The sequence below is a fragment of the Aythya fuligula genome, chromosome 2 (assembly GCF_009819795.1).
Source record: "Aythya fuligula isolate bAytFul2 chromosome 2, bAytFul2.pri, whole genome shotgun sequence".
NCBI classification, from domain to species: Eukaryota; Metazoa; Chordata; class Aves; order Anseriformes; family Anatidae; genus Aythya; species Aythya fuligula.
Genome location: NC_045560.1, coordinates 58,081,131 through 58,101,651, shown reverse-complemented (window position 1 = coordinate 58,101,651; position 20,521 = coordinate 58,081,131). Strand labels below are relative to the sequence as shown.

Sequence of the window (20,521 nt, the reverse complement as noted above, 5' to 3'; positions counted from 1 at the left end):
TGGGTATTACTACCTATAATTTACTAGTAGGAAAATCATCCATTCAGGCAAATGTCCACGGTAATTAACCAGACATTATTATCATCTATCTCATTGTAATAATATAGTAACTCCAAATCCTTTGTACCTACATATTAATATAACTTGGGACCAGAGTATGACCTTATAGAAGTTATCCTATCCCGTGCAGTTTTAACTTTCAGTAGTTCATTACGCTGTTAGCCCTGCTGGATTTGAACTAGCAAGATTTCTGCCTGTCTTCACCTATTTTGGGGATCTCTCTTACTTGGTTGTGGACTTGGCTTCCCAGACAGCTTAGTAGTCGGCTTGCAACTCTGCACCTTCTTGTGCTTGATTGAGTCATCCTACTTGGCTAAAGGACTATAAGTTTCTTAGGTATTTCCTGGGCATCTGGTTGAATTTATGCATCACTTTGGCTTCTTACCAAATCACATCTGTTATGGGGAAAAAAAACCTGAAACCAAGCAATTTATTCCAGGCAAACGTCATCATCAAAATATTCTTGCAGAGGTTGGGAGTCCTTGCTATTGGTTATGCCTTTCAGTGTCCTGCTAAGTGGGTTCAAGACATTTGTGAAGAACATTTCAGTATGTCTGTCTTAAAGCGTCCATGACACATGAACAAGAAAGATTTCTTAACACAGATGGTGTTTAAATGCACTATTCATTAAGCTGTTTTAGAGGCTGGCAGGGGAGTGAGAGGTGTGTTGTACAAGGAGAGGCTGATACTCCTTTTGTTTACCCTGCTGCAGAAGCAGTAATTCCATGCACATTCACTGGATTAAATCCGGGAAGTGTTTGAGGCCAATCCCAGAATGCTGTGACCTCATATACACAGGAAACTGACAGCCCAAATTTGAGTGTAGAGGTGTCAGAGAGAGCAGAGGGTGTTAGCAGTAGAGCAACACTTTGAACCTAATCACAGCTTTGTGAAGAAATTCACCTTTGAGGCATACAGGAAAACTTAATGAAGCAACTCACTGAAAACCCATACTGGTCAAGTAGCTGTGCACCAGCGGACACAACTTTATTTGACTTCCTCAAGACTGAGTCTCTCTTTACCAGCTCTTGTTTACCTTCAGGCTTACAGACTCACACCAGACTGAATCATCAGATCTCTATTTCTGCCTCCCTTTGCAGGTTAATTATACGGCGTGACCACTTGCTGGAAGGCACCTTCAACCAGGTAATGGCATATTCACGCAAGGAGCTCCAGCGGAACAAACTCTACGTCACGTTTGTTGGCGAGGAAGGGTAGGGAACCACTAAATGCTCTCAGTTTTGAAGTAGCTGTTATGTTGCAAAATACTTCCAGAGTTGACTAAGGCTGAGCCTCTTGTTACATATTGTTTTTACTTTAGTTCTCGTTTTACCTCTGAGCAAATGGTCTATCTTAATTAGCTCAAACGTTTGTTAAAAAATCAAAATAGCAAAAATGCTTCACTTTCCTGCAGCATCTTCCATCTAGATGCCTCAAAGTGACAATTTAAGTGGTGAAATCTGACGTCACTTTGTCGCCATGAATATTTTGACTAGATGGAAGGCAAAACTGAAATAAAAGCCCATGGTTACACACTGAAGCACTCTCATGACTATAATTAGAGACCAGGCCTTTACCCATTTTGTTACTCTTCCTCTTCAAAATGAATCTGGTTTTGGTTCAAAAAAATTTTGCTTTGCATGCCATCTAATGATCATTTGTTTCCCATATGTGGACCTCTTGTTTCTGGCTGAAGTGAGAAGCATGAATGCTGTTAAAAGATTAGTCATAACTGTTTAATTCACCCAGCTGCAAGCTGAAAGCAATAGAAATCTCTTGAGAAGTCGTGTTCTCAGGAGACTTTATGCCAGCCCTTCAAATTCCAGAACATTGTATGTATGATAAGCAAGCCACTGACTTTTTGCTTCTAAGTCTAAACAAAACCTTTCAAAGCCATCTCATCTCACCCCAAGAGCTACATTGTAATCAAGGCTTAATCCATATCCTTTTATAATGGAAAAAAACGTTGTGTGTGTTTCCAGTGTTTCATATAACAGAGGCTTGAAATCGTATTTGCTAATAGTTTTGTATATAAGGTTTCATTTGAAAAACAAACAAACAAACAAACAAAAAAGACAAAAATAGGAATAGGACTTCAGTTTCAAAGTTACTAAAACAGTAAGGCTCTGGGGCATCTCTCAGCATGTCCAGCAGCTGCTGACACCGTAAGCTCTGAGGTGGCACGTCAAATGAAGAATTCTGAAGAGCTGAGTTTGTATGGAGACATGTTAGGGCCAGTGGAAAATAAAAGTCACCAATCTCTCTTTGAGTTACTCAGAGACCTCAGTATCAGGGGTTTTCTTAATTCTTACTTTTTATTCTCCATGGATTTCAATATTATCTAATATAGGTAGTCTTTTGCAGCTGTTTTTGCCGCTGGCTTGCAAGTAAATCACAAACATGCGGCATACCTCAGTTTGCATTTTTGGAATAGTATTCTAGTATGCTAACACTGTCCAAAGTTATAATGTTTTCCCCACATCTCTAATAAGTTTTACTGTGTGTGGCACAATATCCTCAGGAAAAATCATAAAGCAATTTGATTTGCAAATTCATTCATTCTTCACTGATTCATTTACATCTGAAGATACGCTCCCCCAGGGTTTCTGCAGTTTAATGCTAGTATAGGTTCTCCTGGAGGGACTCCAAGATAGCAACTCCCCACTGAATAGTTGATGCTGTATGGCCACATCATGCTGTATGGGCAGAGCTTCCCATGTGTTTCAAAGTTAAAATGACATTGAAAATCAACTATGAAGGCTTTATGATGAGTTAATGTGTTGCCCAGAAATGCAATATCTGGTCCCTCCTTGGAGGTTTTTGATTATAGGCAGGTGTTGTTTGCACTTCTTTTCTCCAGCCATCAGCACTCTTAGACCAGTGTTTTAATGTCTATTGAACCAAATATATAACATGGGCTTATTACCATCTACTTTTGCTGTTGTTGCTTTAGGCTCACCTACATGATCCTAGGGCCAAAGCTGCTGAAAGAGAACCGTACTGAATCTCCAGATATAAAGCATAGAAGATGGGTCTGCTGGTCCTTTATCATCTTTCTAGTTGCACAAATCAATCATTCAAACTCTTGTGATTATGCTTCCGTAACTTAGAACGTATTAGAAAGCATACTGGCCCAGCTGCAATTTTCCACTTAGCTGGCCTTTGTTAAGTTGAAGGAATAGTGCCCACCTCACAAACTGTTTTGGCACACATGATATGTGGCTACAAATCTTTTCTTCGTATTGCTGCATGTGGATTTATTTTAGATTGAAAAGCCTACCTACCTACCATTATTAAAGGACAACCTGTTTTTAATAAATCCATCACAGCTGGGATTAATGCATTCGTGAAGCTTTTTGTTTGTTTGTTTTTCAAGTTGAGATAATTGGAAGCAGATTGATTTAAAATTTGAATTGGAAAAAAAAAATGGGGGAAATGCTGGTTTTCTACAGTGCAAAATCATGCAACAGCAAAGCACAACTTGGTACACCACATGTATTAGAAACTCTTAGGAAATTAGGAGAGCTTGAATGAAACAACTGAGGGATCCCCACTTCATCTTAAATGAGTTCATCTGAGACTAGGTGTTCCTCGATATTGCCCTTATAGTCAGTTTTACACTATACGAAAGCATCCTTGGGGGTAGATTATATCTTTGGTTACATCTCAAGTGTAGAGGAGTAAGAACAATTTCTGCTTCTGTCTGGGCTGTCTGATCTGTGAACCCAGGTGTTCATAGGCAGTTCAAACCCACTCGTTAAAAAGTGATAGAAGAGTCTTTGCCATCTGCTAGCCTGCCAGCTAAGGCAAGGCTGAGCTCTGTACCTCCAATTTACTAAACCCTTCAAACAACAGACAAAAAAGTGGAGGAAACTACTTAAGGGATGTGTCTGAGTCGTGATTCTTCTCTGATCAACCAGTATGCTGGTGAAGTTTCAGCATCATGAGTTGTTTAGGGCTCATAATCAAGTTTTGGGAGAAGATATATACCATGATTATATACCATGATACACTTGATTGCACAGGGGTAGGTGGTAGCAGCCAATGTACACAAGAAAAACAAGAAAATCACTCAAATGAGAACGAGACTCATTTTATCTTCTTTACTTTCTCCTTTCCAGGCTGGACTACAGTGGCCCCTCACGAGAATTCTTCTTCCTTCTGTCTCAGGAGCTCTTCAATCCCTATTATGGGCTGTTTGAGTATTCAGCCAATGACACTTACACTGTACAGATCAGCCCCATGTCTGCCTTTGTTGAAAATCACCTAGAATGGTAAGGATATTGTATGCAGAATTCAATAATCCTTTTAGAGCCATGCAGAAATGGAAACACAAAACACGAAAGCTGTCAGTTTAGACTAGGCTACATACCAGTACCATTGCTGCTGTCGGGAACTGGGAAGTAGACTGGGAGAAGGAAGAAAGGAGTAAGTGTAAATACAACAGCAAGGTCTGAAAAAGGTATTGTGATTAGGTACTGTTAGATGTCCTAATCATATTACTTTCAACTTGATGTTTTCATGCTTCTGTGTGAAGGTGAAAAGGATGGGGGAGGAACATCTCTGCTTAATCCAGTCCTCCTCTCCTGGGCCCCTTTCTAAGGGATGTGTAGTCTTTCGGTACATCACACAGCTTTGTGCTTGGAAGGTGCTCTCCAGGAGCTACCCTGCTGCTCTGTACCTACTACAGGCCTTAAACAAGGCCCAGTGAAAGCGATACACCTTTTTTTCCCCACACTGTCCCTGCTCGTGTACGGCAAGGCCAGCAGAGCAAACAGGTTCCTCCCTTTGCCGTGTACGTGTGCAAACAGACAAATTGGTTCTATATCAAAAATTCTGAATGCGTATTGTGATCTCTTCATTTTTCTATCAGCCTCCAGATCTCTCTGTCTCTGGGAGTTGTTTTCCCTTTGATATTTTCAGATGTGGTTCAGTGAAGCATGGGCTGCCAGCCCTGGGCGTTGCTCGATCCCTTGTGGTCTTTCATTGTGTCAAAGAAGTACTGACACATGGGTTTGTTCCTATGATGTTTTCCTTTGTCTAACAAATCTCACTGGCTCCTCTCGGAGATACTTTTTTTTTTTAATGGAAGGCAGTTCGGGCCCCTTTTAAATTGCAAATAATGCACGTCCCACTGTTCTTGTAGACTGTTCCCACTTTGCTTCAGCTTACAGTGGGCAGGAGATCAAGAATAACCAAACGGTTGTAGCATCACTTCTACTAAAGCTACAGTGGAAGACAAGATTTGTTGTGAACTAGCCGTGGTGTCTGAATTCTTTTAATATTATCATTTCCAGCAGTGGAGCATTTTGCTAACAGTGATCCTTGCATTAGACTGTTTCTCTGCTGTCATTAGCAGGAAGAGAGTGCCATAGTTCTTACAGCTTGTCTGTCTCCCACTGCAATCCTACTGATTAAACAGTATAAAGTGACTTCCCAGTTTTCTAGAAGAAATTTAGTCTGTCCTTCATTCAGTTTAACAGGCAGGATGGATAAACTTTTTATTTCAGAGTCTGTATTTGTGGGGATGCATTCTAATTCCAGAGCATAGGAATGCAGGTGCAAACCAAGCATCATTCTGCTCACACTGAGAGCAAGCTAGACTCAGGCCTGTTTCTCCAGAAGTGGTGTTACCGTGTTATCCCAGCAGTATCTGAGATGGGTCCTGCCTCTTATCTGCTGTAAATAGTCTCCTTGTGAAAAGAGTTCAGCTGCACTTCTCTTAACAGAAGTGATCAATTACACTACAAAGAGCATATAGTTTGTTCTGTACCCCCATTTTGTTCTGCCCATTGAGAGATTTCATCATGGAAGAGGCAGATTTTGAAGGTAATCTGGGCATATTAAAAAGTGAAAAGACACCTAGTATGATTTTCTATAGCAGTTAGCACTTAACTCAGAAATCAGTAGAAGTTAGTTAAGATCACATCCCAATTTCATGTGTCTATACAGGCTATGTGTACACTGAATGTTATTTGGGCTTTGAATATTTTTGGTTTGTTATTTTTAAGGAAAGAGAGTGGAGTCTCTTGACCTGTAAAGTGTAATAAAAGCTATGACCAGAAAGGTTTGTACATAAAGTAGAGTAAATAGGATAAGACTGTAGAATCCAAGGAAAGGTAAGCAATGCAGCAAGTGCTCAGTAATACTGCTTGATCCTGTTACGGAAACAACTGGCCAAGACCAGCAGTTTGTAATTAGCCCAATAGGTTTCATTATTGGCTTGTAGATGTGTAGACATTCCAAGTTTTTTATGCTGTCTGTGTTGACTGATCTTAGCTATACATGCGTAACCCTAGAGGACTGTATTCAGAAGTCTGGGCAGGCAGCTAAAATAGGATTTGAACAGAGCTTTTCAAAACTGAAAGAATAGGATTCTTCCATTAAAGCTTTGTAGGCTTCTCTGAGGACACTGTACTAACTTGCTTGTCATCATTTTTTTATGAGGAATGTTTTGTTTTGTTTTGTTTTTCTGAAGTTCTCATCCTTTCTCTAACTTCGTTCTCCTCATTGTCAGTGCTAGAACTTCTATTTCTCATATTTACTTGTTGATTTGGTTCCAGCAGAACCTTCTCCCTTTAACTTACATGAAATTATGAATATTTTCCTGTTCCGAAAACTGTTATACGGCATTAGTTAACATGCATGGAGGAATTAGTTTTGAGAGTCTCAAGGTCACAGATAATTAATATTCATAGTCTTTTTAAAGCTTGAAGTTTGATGTCAGTCATAAAAACCACACAACCATAATTGTATTATATTTGCAGATTTCTTGAACTGTATGCCTTTTGGGGCTTTGGGCTTATCATTTTTGTTGAATTTACCCTTGACATGTGTTTCTGTAGATTAGTTCTGCAAGACCTATCAAGACACAATGATATAGTAAGAAACAGGGCTAGCAGAAAAAAATCTCCTCAAAATTATTTTACATTTTCATTTTTTAAGTGAACAGTGGTGAGTTTGAGATAGAACATGTTTAACAAAATGCAAAGATGTGAAGAACTGGCAGAACTGAGAAATACGCTGCTCTTTTTCCCCTTGCCTAAAAGTTACAGTTCTTCCCCTGTTAATGGCTTATTTCATGCCTTGCTCTTTGTACAAACAACATTCAGAGTCCAAAATGAGTACATCAAAGCGTAGAGTAGTTGTATGTGTGCCAAGTAAAAAAGAGACGTAATGACTGGAAAATATTTCTCATTTATGGAGAAACTGAGATTTAACACCTTTCCTGCAAGCTTCCATTGAATAAGACTTTTTCCTGCAGTTAACATATGTGCATGCAGAACATACAAAATACAAGATATAACACTTTTTCAAACTTCATAAAAATGATTTTAAATCCTCTTGTATCTGAAATGGCACCGTTGACTCTTTCTAGACTTATGAGGTTTGATGTTACACATTTTTATCTGCATGCTGCAGGATGTACCTGAAGTTCATGCTCAAAAGAGTTGTTTTTAATCCATGCTGGTAATGAGCCATTCTGTCTGATCTGGGTAACATGTCTAGTTCTTTGCCTGAATATTTGAAAACATCTTCTGAAATACAGTTTACACCCCCCACTAATGGTAGTTTCCCTTTCTCCAAATGAGTGGGCAAAATACGGTTGCAGCTGCCATGTGTTATTCCAGTGAAAACAGCATGGTTTAACCCAGAAAGAATATTCTTGTCTTTGCACTTGGTCAGGTGTTTTGGGTAACTGAAGAAAGGAGAGTTACTGAATTATCTCCCTCAGGCTTTGCACAATGTGCTGGGAGACAGAATAGTGGGGAATGTGATACTTTTTTTATCACAACCTCCAATGAAGTTAGAGGTGTAATGTTGAGTACAGCTACCGAACAGCTGCTATAGCTAGTTAATTGCCATAATGCTGCGTTCTCACATATGAGCAAATGGCTCCCAATAGCTTGCAACATCAGTTTATCATTTTCCTCCCTGCCATCAGCCCTTTGAAAGATTTCAGACTGGCTTTCAGTTCTCTGCAGAAACGAAGCCCTGGTGTCCAAGATGCTCAATATTAGCGAGTATACAAAGATACTTTTTCAGATACTCTGACACCTTCTTCCTTTTGTGATATTCAGAATTATGATATCCATCAAATTCATCTTACATAGACCTCTGCAGAGTGCTCCTAAGGTGCAGGGAGATGACAGGTGATGATATTTAAAGCATTAGATCTCTGGAAAATATATATAGGAACTCTCTTCTAGGGAGGGCAAGACTTTTGGGGAATAAACTTGTACTCTCTCAGAAACTTCAGATTTCATTTTTTTGTGAACATTGGTTCTTGTTAAATTCGGCTTCAGCAGATAGAAAGGGAAGATGGGAGATCTTTCTCTTGGAGTTAATGAAAAATGGACATCCAGTCCTTTTAAAAGAGATTGGGACAGTGTTTCCATCTCTGATTTGGAGACTAAAAATTTGACTGAATATTGTAGTTCCCCAATTCACCAAATATAAATGGATGGTTGGATGGATGGATGGATAAATCATTCCTGAGTGAAAGAAAAAATATCCTGCAAAATAATAGATTGAAGAAATGTGTTTCTAAATTGTGGAAACAAAATATCTAGTTTCAGAGTTGGCATAATCTCAAATGCTCATGTGGGTCACTGGTTACTCTCCCTGTTGTCTTCATGGTGCATTTTCAAAGGTCTAAAAAATGACTGGTGTTTGTTCACTGCATCTCATTCACTCTACATTGTATCAGAATGATTTATCTAACCACACTGTGATACACTGTGTTTTTCTTCAGATGTTCATTTTGTCTACCATCTTCCGTAGTATTTCCCTACTCAGGTCCAGCTATGCCACCCAGTAAAGTGGAAATTGGTTTTCATGATAATTTTGCTAAACCTGAGGACTGTTATCTCTGTACTCTTTCATTGTTCTTGTGGCTACCATTTTCGGATGCTTAAAATTTGTCTATCATAAGTTTTATTTCTTAGAATACAACAATTCTCAGTGTTTGCCTGAGAAGTTTCCCTCTCTGCTGTGAGTTCTTAATCTGACAGTGATAACAAAAGTACTGTTGTCTTTTCAGTTCACAAAACACTGTATTCACAAACTGCTGTCAGGTGGAAATCCAGTCTCTCTTTTCATGTCTTCTGAGTGGGCTAGAGTTTTCCTTCACAGCAGTCCTGTCCCCAGGAGTAATCCACTTAGATAATGTAATGCACCCTTCTTCAACATACAGCATTGTAGTCACAGCATGGTCACCTACGCCAGACTTTCTGTCCCCAGATCACTTGCCTGTTCTTTTATCTAACTGGCATCTTCTACTTTTGAATTTTTAGTTCATTGCATGTTTGTGAATTTAGAACCACAGCCAGAAATGTGAAAGGAAGCCCAGTCTCTGCATAGAAGACCAGATGGCCTAGACAGATAAAATCATTCACAGACATTCATTTGGAGATCTGAGGGATGCTAACTTGAAACATCTTTTTTTTTGTGTGTTTTCATAGCAAATTAATGACAGCGTGTTTTTTTTTAACAATTATGCATTTGCAGACCTTGCTGTGTTATTCATACAGCCAGAGACCAAGACCTCAATGTCACGGTTGCCCTAGAGGTATTTGCAGCTTGCTAATCATGCCTAGCATTCTATATCCATCTCAGAGTAGTCCTGGTCTGTCTTGATTTTTGTTCTGTAGTGTTTTGTTTTGTTTCGTTTTGTTTTTTAATGAAGTCTAATACATTTATTTAGCAGAAGCTTATTAGAAAGTTGAAGGTTTTTGACTAATATGTTTTTGCACAGAACCCTACTAAAGACCACAAGGATGGACAGTCAGACACAGTGGTCCAGGTTCCCAGAAGCTGTAGACTGATTCCTCACTGTGGTGTCCTAATGAACTATATTAATTCAATGCTCATTTACAACTGCTTTTAGGGCAGGAGTTTTTTCATTCAACTGCCATAGTCTTTTTTTCTTTTTTCTTTTTTTTTTTTTTTATGCCTTCCAATACCCTCCATATTCTAGTTCTTGCTGCTGAACAGACTCAGACAGAAAAATGTCATGTATTTCTACACAGTATTCTGCAGGTAGACAAAAGCCTGTTGCACCCACTCTTCATGCAGACATGAACTTGCTTTCCAAGCTAACTGATGTACTTACTGGAACACTGAGCTGAGCAAATGTATGCAGCTACCCATCAGGGCTGATTAGTTTAGGCTCGACACTGCCTTGATTGCTTTTACGTGCTCTGGCAAGCTTGGCACAAGGGTAGAGCAAGCTCTCTTTACCCACACACTGCTGTGTGGGTATACGCCATGCCAAACTCTGACCTTCCCTTTTATTTGTTTCATATAAACCACATAGCCATCACTGTCCATCCCGAGTGTTCCAGAAAATGCAGGGTGTTGTTTTTTCCTATTTTTTTTGTATAATAAACCCAAGAAGAACCAAGAATGTCGCAACCTCAGCTGTCCTTTTCTACTCAGAGAGCTTGGTTTTCATAACCCGATTTCCTTAGTAGCTCTGCTTTTTGCAGTTGTGCTGTACAGCCATCAGTTTCCTAGTCAGTTTGGGACCTATTCAACAGGAAGGTAAATGTCCTAAAGATGCAAAGTTCCTTAAAGCATCGTGAAATTTGTGATTGGGTAGAGATATGCTGAACAATGCCTTAGCAAGGGCAGTCTGATAAGCTCAACAGTTGCCTATTCTGTTTGGCCCCTTGGCTGGCCCGACTGAGCTGACAGATCTACCACAAGCATGGGCTGTGAACCAGCTCTACCATCTTGTTCAGTAGCTAGAGGATGTGAGGGAGAGCTGTGAATGCTCAGGGGAGGCAGAAGGGAGAAACTGGAGATAGTCCAAAGTGTGGGAAGTGCTAGCAGAGATGCGTAGGAGGAACTGCAGCTATTGCAGTGTAGTAATGTAAGGCCATCAGACAGATTATAGGAAACAAAGCACCATTAATCGTGCCACACGGAGAATAGCTTGTTTCAGCTGAAGTCTTTTTAAAGAACATGACAAATTGCCTCATGACCTCATGGGTTGTATTCAGATGCTGACCAGCTCCTGTGATGGATTTAGGCACTTTCTGTGGCTCTTTATAGAAACAGTGGAGAAAAGTAGTCACAACTTTGAAGCAGGAGCTCTGCAAATAACCAGTACTCCTCTCCACTGACTTAAAATAGCTCTGAGGAACTTGTTTCAGCTGTTGTGGCAGGTAACCTGAGTATTGGCCCAATACCTGTTTTGTTGAGGGAGTCAGAAACATTGAGTTCAGTTTTGTACCTGACTGAAATGGGTCAGTTGCATGGGTCTGCACTTGGGGGAGCAATGAATTTAGAAGCCCATTTTGACAGCCATCTTGAAGGGGCCTATTTATGCTAAGCACTGAAAAATCATCCTCTTAAAAATCAGATCAGATACAGCACTTCTCAGAGTGGGCATCCAGTAACATTCAGTTCTTTTTGAAATTTAGATCATTACATCTTTGCCTCAGTTTCCATCTGAAGAGATTTCCAGTATGTAATCAACTTGAAATCCATTTGATGTATACTAATGCTCTGAACCGCTTTGAAATTCTCAGATGAAAGGCACCATAGAAAGCCAAAGCATTTAATTTTACATTACACTATAAATTTTAATTACTAGCAATATCTTACTTTAAATAAATTATGTTTGCATGAGAAATTTTCAAGCACTATTGTAAATCTTCTGGACAGGAATTATATTAAAATAAATACGCAGCTGAAATCATTTTATAAGACCATTTCACTATGTGAAAAGGGTATGTTGCTGAAATACCTTCTTGCTGCTGCACTCTTTCATTGCTTTCTGTACTTAAGTAAACCTTGATTTTCCTATTAAGTTTGATGTATGACTGTATCACACAGAGCCTGCCTCAGCAGCTGGTTAATTATTTATTAAGGGTCAGGAGGAATTGGAAGATTAAAGGCAAACCAGAGCGAAGGAGAAAAAAAACATTCTCCCGAACTGAGCTTCTACAGCACCCTTTTTTTATGTATATATTAAAAAAAAAAATGTTTCTGCTTTGTATTTTTCTTATTCTTGGCTTTCTGTCACTTACTGGCGGATTTTTATCCAAGTTCTTTTGAGAATCTGGATGGCTGTATCACAAGGGTTTTAGAAAGAGTTGTGTCACTTATAGTCTCTCCTCTTCTCTGGATCCCATATTGTGTAGCACTGTTTCCATAATTAGAGTTTGGTTTGAGGGGAAGGCGGGTGTTGTATTTTCTTGTGTTTTTACAGAAGTCATTTTTTCCCCTCGCTTAAGGCCATTTAATCTTTTGCAATGCTCTGGATTGAATTTTCCCAGTGATGGGAGGGTTCACATGAAAATCTGTATGGTGTCTCCACCTTGCATGTGGTAGAAGAGAAAAGGGTAAAATCCATACCGTCTTTGAGCATGGGGGCCTGCAGGGAAGCATCAGGGTGGGCAGTGACGGTGTGTTTATTTGTAGTGGTGAAAAACTCCCGGTGAGTGGTGAATGTCCTCATATCTCTTGTTCCAGCCACACTGGAATGGCAGTGCTGAGCTGTCGCTGTGAAGTACCACTCGGTTGTCTTTGCCACTCCTTTTTTCTACTATATTTTATTCAGGCTTTGGTAAGATAAAGAAATGTCAATTAGGACAGGTGCAGAAATTCCCAAGCTAGCCTTTTTTTATTAGTAAACACAATTCATGCATCAAAAAAATCTGCTTGCGGAGCAGAATTGTTTTCGGTAAATCACTCAAAGCCATGCATTTATTTTTTTAATAGAAAAGGCATTTTTCTTTCTGTAGTTCTTTCCCTGGGATATTTTGGAAGTTAAAAGTTTTATTTCTCCATTGAAAAATATTTTTCATTTCAATGTTAGCTAAGCATTACATTAAAGTGCAGAAACAGAGAAGATAAAATATTTACATTGATCTGATCTGAATGTATATGTATGGAGAAGGGTAATTTCAAGTTTGTTGGTTTGCCCCAACTTGAGACTGGAATATTTTTCAAAATCTCAATAAAGTCTCAACATTGTGGAAGATGAGAACGATCTTTACCTGTCCAACCTCTATGAAAAGTTATGTATTTAATAATGAGAATACAGAATTGCAAATTCAGTATCTTGTGTCCAATGTAAGGAAGCTTTTCACATTGTCTCATGACTTGCATTCCAGAAAAGATGGACTAGAAGCTTGAATTTATAACAGAAAAATCAAAACTTTTCTCAGACTTCAGGGAACAGCAATGAAAAGGTTGAGGTCTGCTGCATTCTCCATGTTCCTGGGACAGGATCGGAGCTGTCAGCTTTCAGTGGTATTATAAAGTTGAAGGTGTTCCGTGTTTTGCAGAATGAGATCTAAAAAAGACTGTCAAACACTTTATAGCACGTCTGAATTTTAGCACACAGATTCCTGAGCTTACACAGTTGAGGAACCTCATCCCAAGATGCAGGGATTGTTAGCTGAAATGCAGCACAGTGCAAATGCAAGGTACAGCTTCTGAACCTGAAGTGGTAGATCCACGTGGCTCTGCACTGCAGATGACCTGTTTGCACTTAGCTCAAGGCTATCTGCATCATGCTTCATCACACGGTGTAAACATTCCTGGGTGCTTACCGGTGAGTTTATGACGAGCAGTCTCTCTTATGTTTAAACACCCCAGACAGACTGGAAAGAATATGCTTCCTTTGAGTGAGACTAAGTCAATTATTGTGGCTTCAGTGTTCTTAGTTAGCCATTGAAGGAAAATGTGCAGTCATTTGGCTTGTGCTTTTATGGCCCTCTTGTCTGGCAGATGACTAAATCTATGGATTTTCCTCTCTAACTTGAATAGTTTGTTTCAACACATGACAAAGCCATGGAAAGCAGTCATAAATCATAGAATTTATAAAATTTCATCAATTTGCAGGTTTGCAAAGTGCTCCCCACTTTTCCAAAGGGTTTGACTGAGAAATCAAAATTTCTTGATAAAACTGCTCTTTTGCTGGCTTCAAAAATAACTTGTTTGCATCAGACTGAGTTGATCCATAAGGAGCCCATCATGAACTAAAGCTGATCCACACAGTGACATGTTGCTTTACAGAATGTAAGAAAGTAAAAAAATGTCAAATACATTAAACAACTGAAATGGAGGTGGGACCCCAAGGAGCATGATACTGTTTCTGTCTCTACCACTTGTTTCCTGGAGAACAGTAGATAAGTCATTTTAACTCTGTGCTTAAGTTTTTTCATTTGTCAGATGAAATATTGACACTGATCTCCTCTGCAAGCTGCTTTAAGATCTGCCAGTGGGGGAAAAAAAAAATCTAGGATCTGGGAATCACAAAGTGTTGAGAATTGTAATCTTCTAGCCAGCTGTTCGTACCTCAGTCTGCACCTGTTCTGTAGTCACTGCTCAGAATTGAAGGAGAGTTTGCCAACCATCTCACAGGCCAGTGTGTTTTACCCACTGTACCAGCAAGAGAAGATGAACCCTGCAAGTATCCTGTTTTCAGATGGTTGGTCATGTTTGTACTATCATATTTTGACAGCGGTTCTCCCAGAGGATGATGATAGTACGTTATGGTCCATGAGGTTGTTGGCTCTGCAACACTCTGTCACACTCCTCCTCTCCTCCTCCAAAACACCATCTTCATGGAACATCCTCCCTGTTGGCAGAATGACACGTAGCACCAATTTCATGCCATAGAGAGACTGTCTACTTTATTGATCTCCTTCTTAGTTGGAAAGACAGAAGTGGAAATGAATCCTGTATTTGCTATGCCTGGATTCTCTGGTGCTCAGACAAGGCTGTCATACCTGTGACTGAGTGGAGTCACACAGTCTCCACTGTGTGGAGGAGTCATCAGAGACAGATTTGCTCAATTCCGTACATGCAGTAATAACCTCTGATGCAGCTCAAGTGATGGGCAAGGAGCCAGATACCTCAGTGTGGTGCTTCATACGTGTCCAGTTCTGTGAGGGCGTATTATCTTTGACATAATGTCATGCAAATGCAGCTGTAACTGTTTCTCTGTGTGAGCAATTGCTTGGAACCACAGTGTGCTTAAATTCAGGAGTCCTCCTGGAAGTAGCTGTTTGATGGAGTGCATTGTAAAGAAACCTGTGGGGATGCTGTGAATTTCCTTTATCTATATTGTCTTTGTCCCTCATTTTTTCTGGATAAAGTAGAATAATCTGGAGCTTCCCTGATAAAAGCATGTGTTTTCTTTTTGTTTGTTTGTTTGATGTTTTTTTTTCTTTGTTTGGTTTGGTTTTTGTTTGTTTGTTTTTCTCAGTGACACAATTACTATTTTAACCATTCCTGACAATTTTTTTGTAGTTGGTATAGCTAGGATATAAACAAGATGAAAAGACAATTTGGGAGAAAATGGAAAATGCAACATAGCTTGGTTAGAGACAAGAAAAAGACTTTTGAAAGATTTGATTAAGTTAACAAAAGAAGCAATGAGGTTTGCATTATCTCATTGTTTTTCAGTTACTGGTAAATGAAGCCTCAGGAATGGTTTGAGATTTAATTGTTAATTCAGGGTACATGAGCTCCAGAGATTTCAGATGACATGGATAGTTCACGTTTCCATCATGTGTAAGCAATAGCTCTTTTTCATGTGGTTACTTTTTAGTACTGAGAAACAGAGATGTTGTGTTCCATTTGCAGATAGATCCAGAAAAGTAGGGCAAGCACTGATTGGAGTCAGTAATGCAGTGGCTTTTCAAGCAGAAAATTTCTGCACAGTTTAATAATAAATTGAGAGGTTGACTCACTTGAAACACATTTATCATATGAAACTCAGGTGCCTCGCAAAAGTAAAACTATGTAAAGGACGACTGGCAAGAGAAGGCTTATTCCTGTAGATCTTCATCTGAAGAGAAACATTACATATTCAGCATTTGATACCACTATTGTAATTTTATTTGTATCAGGCTGTTCTCTCTGAAAATCAATTTTCATCCTTTTTTTTTTCCTTGCTTAATTTCTGTTACTGGTCAATGTGTGTATATTTTACGCATCTTTGAACACCTTCTTTGTATTTTATGGCAATCTGCAAGCAGACCTGCTGTACTGGTTCACTTTCCATATGCTTTCCAATCAGGACTACTTAAGAACGGCCAGCACTTTCTTAAATGAGTGTTACAAATTTCCCTTAAAATATAACTAAGTTTCATAAGTTTTATAATAAGAATCAGCAGACAGAATATTATCAAAGAGGTACTTATAGAATATGCCCTCTCATCTTTCAATGCCTGAATGAGATGCCTTGGCTCTGAGCAGAATGTATGCTCTATTAAGTCCCAATAACATTTGCAGGGACTGCAGGGATAAATCCCTGTAGTCTATAACTATTTAATATCCATCATCTTCCAGGCTGGAAATTTGCACAGTTGCTCCATGTGAGCACTCCTAAATGGTTCCTTTTTGTATTAATTTGGAAAATTAAATTAAAATAAAGCTCATCACACAGAATCACGGAATGGTTAAGGTTGGAAGGGACCTCTCAAGGTCATCTGGTCCAACCCCACTGCTCAGGCAGGGCCACCTAGACCAGGTTGCCCAGGACCATGTCCAGATGGCTTTTGAAGATCCCCAAGGAAGGAGACCCCACAGCCTCCCTGGGCAACCTGTACCACTGCTTAGTTCCCTCACAGTAAAAAGTGCTGTTCAGAGGGAACCTTTCGTGTTCTGATTTGTTCTCATTTCCTCTAGTCTGGTGACTGGGCACCACTGGAAAGAGCCTGTCTCTGTCTTTCCACACCCTCCTTCAGTGTTTAATATATATTGATGAGATCCCCCTGAGCTTTCTCTTCTCGAGTCTGAACAGTCCCACCTCTAGCAGCCTTTCTTCACAGGAGAGGAGTTTGAGTTCATTAATCTTTGTGGCCCTTTGTTGGACTCTCTCCAGTATGTCCATGTCTCTCTCTTACTGGGGAGCTCAGAACTGGACACAGCACCTCATGACTGGCCTCACCAGTGCTGAACAGGAGGGAAGGATTTCCTCCCTCAGCCTGCTGTCAGTATTTTGCCAATTACAGCCCAAGGATAGTTAGCCTTCCTTGTGGCAAGGGTACACTGTTGTGTGCTCAAGTTCAATTTAGTGTCCAGCAGGACCCCCACGTCTTTTTCTGCCGAGCTGCTTTCTAGCTGGGTGGCCCCAGCATGTACTAGTGCTGGGGGTTGTTCCTCCGCAGCAACAAGGGGAGGAACAATGCAGGACTTAGCACTGCTCCTTGCTGAACTTCATGAGGCTCCTGTCAGCCCATTTCTCCATCTTGTCAAGGACGGTACTCTGGATGGCAGCATGATCCTCTGGTGTATCCACCACTCCTCCCAGTTTTGAGCTGTCTGCAAACTTGCTAAGGATATACTCTGCCCCTTCATCCAGATCATTAACGAAGATGTTAAATAGGACAGGAGCAGTATGGACACTATGGGTACTCTGCTAGTCACTGGCCTCCACCTAAACATTGTGACACTGATCACCACCCTCTGGGCCCAGCTGTTCAGCCAGTTTTCTGTCCATCTAACTCTCTGCCATCCAGCCCATACATCAACATGTGAGGATCTTACAGAAGGCAGTGTCCAAAGCCTTACTGAAGTCCAGGTAAACAATATTTGCTGCTCTTCCCTGATCTACCGGGTAGGTCATTTTATTGTAGAAGCTTAACAAGCGTGGGGGTCCAGGGTAAGTTCTCAGGTGGAATGCTGGCATGGTTAGACATCAGAAGAGGTGGGATGAGTCCTCAGTGCAACATGAGAAGAGCAACATAGAGATGACCCAGAATTATATCTGTTGTGCTGAGAATTCTTCATATCGGAGGTGGATATAAGAAAAGAAAATGAGCCAACAATAATCTTACTCCTTCTGTTGGAATTCTCCTTCAGGACTAGTTTAGGAATTATTTTACCTTCTGTCTTTAATGCACTGAGACTTTGTGAACTTTTGTCTCCTGGCCTTTGTAAGCACCATTCCTTTTGTATTAACGACACATGAGCTCATCAGATTCCTGAAACAAAGAGGCGTTGCACTGGAATGCCACAGCATCCACCTCGGAGCCTGCAGATGTGCAGAGCAAATTTGACACAACACCAAATAACACGGTGCTAAAGAGGCAGTCTGCAAAGTTTGCAGATGCAAGATGGATAAACAGAGTGGTGTTAGCTGACTGACCTTCCTGACTATAGATCGCTTTGTGTCATCACATTAGTCCACTCAAAAGTTCTGTCATAGTGAGTAGAGGTTAAATATGCACACCAAACTAAAGAAAGGCATTTGTTAATGAAGCTGATAGAAGGTGTGGATTTGATCTGCTGCCAGGGTTTTGTAAAGATGATCTGATCTAATGCTAGGTTATTGCTCTGTAGATGCAGGTCATTATAGGACATGTTGATTATGTCCTACAGTGAGCCAACACAAGGATATGCACTTCTATTGTATAGACACATACCTCTGGTGCATGTTCCTGACACACTGCTAGTTTTGCTTAAAATTCATAGCGTATGAGGCAGGCAGAGTTGCTGTAATCATCTGGCCTGCTTTTATGCAAAATTTACATTCTTAGAAACGGCTTGCATTACTCCTAACCCAAAATACAATATGTTTTTTAGGGGAAACATTATTCTTCATTTTAAAATGCTAGTGACGGTAAATCCACCAAAATTCAGAAATCATGAATCAATAAATTTACCTCTGCATGACCTCCTTACCCCCAAATAACAGGATTCCAAGTCACAATATTTTAGGCTATAAGAATAGGTTTTGCTTCCTTTAATCACTAGTTTCTAGCCTTTAGGATGCTTGCAAGACTCTTCATAACAGTGGAGGCTTTAACTGTCCTTTAAAACATGCTGTACCACAGTCTCTGGAGCCCATGATGCTTAGTTTCCTATAAATTTGGGGTTCATGATTGACTTCCCTGTCATCTAATAAGATGCATTTTCAGATTAAAGCTTTATCCATGACTGGGCCCTTCAGATATTTTCCCCTTTTGGTTTTTGTGGTGTCTAATACTGGTTGAGGTGAGGTCCAACCTTTCCCACTGTGGAAAGACTAATAGGCTCTCTGGTTGCATCCACCTGCCAAGCATCATTCTTCCTTAGCACAGCTGCCAAGGGCAGAAATCCTGTACCAAAGTGCAGCTTCATTTGTTCAGCTTGTCTGTCAGGTAGCCAGAATTTTATCTGCACAATTAAGCAGACAAAAGCTTTAAAGCTGCTGCAACAGAATGTGTAAATTTGTCTTAAAGATGAAGTTAGTTTTCAGTAGTCTTGTGAACGGAAAATGTCCTTTCAAATATGTTTTGAACGGTATTTACTGTATCATCTCTCTTAAATCGGATTCTGCACCTGGGACAGAGCAACCCTGACTGTTATGTACAGGCCTCAGGGACGAGAGGCTGGAGAGCAGCCCCATGGAAAGGGATCTGGGGTTTCAGTTGACAGCAAGTTGATATGAGCCAGCAGTGTGTCCTGGCAGCCAGAAGGACCAAACATGTCCTGGGGTGAATCAGCACGGTGTTGCTGGCTGGTTGAGGGAAGGGATTGTCCCACTCTGCTCTGCGCTGGTGCGGCCTCACCTCAAGTACTGTGTGCAGTTTTGGGCACCACAGTATAAAAAGGACATCAAACTATTAGAGAGTATCCAAAGGAAAACTACAAAGATGGAGAAGGGCCTAGAGGGCAAGACATATGAGGAGCAGCAGAGGTCCCTTGGTTTGCTCATCCCAGAGCAGAGCAGGCTGAGGGGAGGCCTCATGGCGGCCTGCAGCTCCCTCACGAGGGGAGTGGAGGGGCAGGCGCTGAGCTCTGCTCTCTGGGGACAGCGACAGGACCCGAGGGGACGGCATGGAGCTGGGACAGGGGAGGGTCAGGCTGGGAGTTAGGGAAAGGTGCTGCACCCAGAGGGTGGTCGGGCACTGGGACAGGCTTCCCAAGGCAGTGGTCTCGGCACCGAGCCTGCTGGAGTTCAAGAAGCATTTGGACAGTGCTTTCAGACATAGGATCTGATTTTGGGGTGTTTCTGTGCGGAGCCAGGAGCTGGACCCAATGATCTTTGTGGGTCCCTTCCAGCTCAGGAGATTCTGTGATTGTTAGCCCTTCTTTGAATATTTTTTGCACAGGACAACGTGTCAAGAAGGGCACACATAAATCTAACTAATGTATTTAAGTGAGATAAGGTTTGTGAGATTTTTAATCTTTTTAATCTCATCAAATGCCTCCTCTATTAGGATTTAAAGTTTCTCCTATTAGGGTTTAAAGTTACTCATACCATAGCTAATGTAGCCCACAAGTCATACCATATAGAATGATGAACAAAAAACATCCTTGTCCTGTATGCATAGATTACAACTTTGTCAAGGTACATCATTCTCCATCTGAACCCAAGGAAGGACTGCCATGTATGGAACAGCTGCATTAGTTCAACCGGTTAAGAGAGGGCCCTGTAACAAAGGAACATTATTGGTCTTGCCTTATTCTGCTGCTATATGATAAGGAGTAAATTAAATTTCCTGTG

General features: G+C 40.6%; 1 protein-coding gene across 3 annotated transcripts in view; it reads left to right on the top strand.

Annotated features, from left to right (window-relative positions):
• HECW1 (HECT, C2 and WW domain containing E3 ubiquitin protein ligase 1) overlaps positions 1-20,521 on the top strand; it is a 264,203-nt gene that overhangs the window by 217,705 nt on the left and 25,977 nt on the right. For all 3 annotated transcript variants that reach the window (XM_032182376.1, XM_032182375.1, XM_032182377.1), the window contains exons 21-22: positions 1,161-1,274; positions 4,182-4,334. In XM_032182376.1, coding sequence (XP_032038267.1) covers positions 1,161-1,274; positions 4,182-4,334 — 267 coding nt within the window. The remainder of the gene's footprint in view (positions 1-1,160; positions 1,275-4,181; positions 4,335-20,521) is intronic.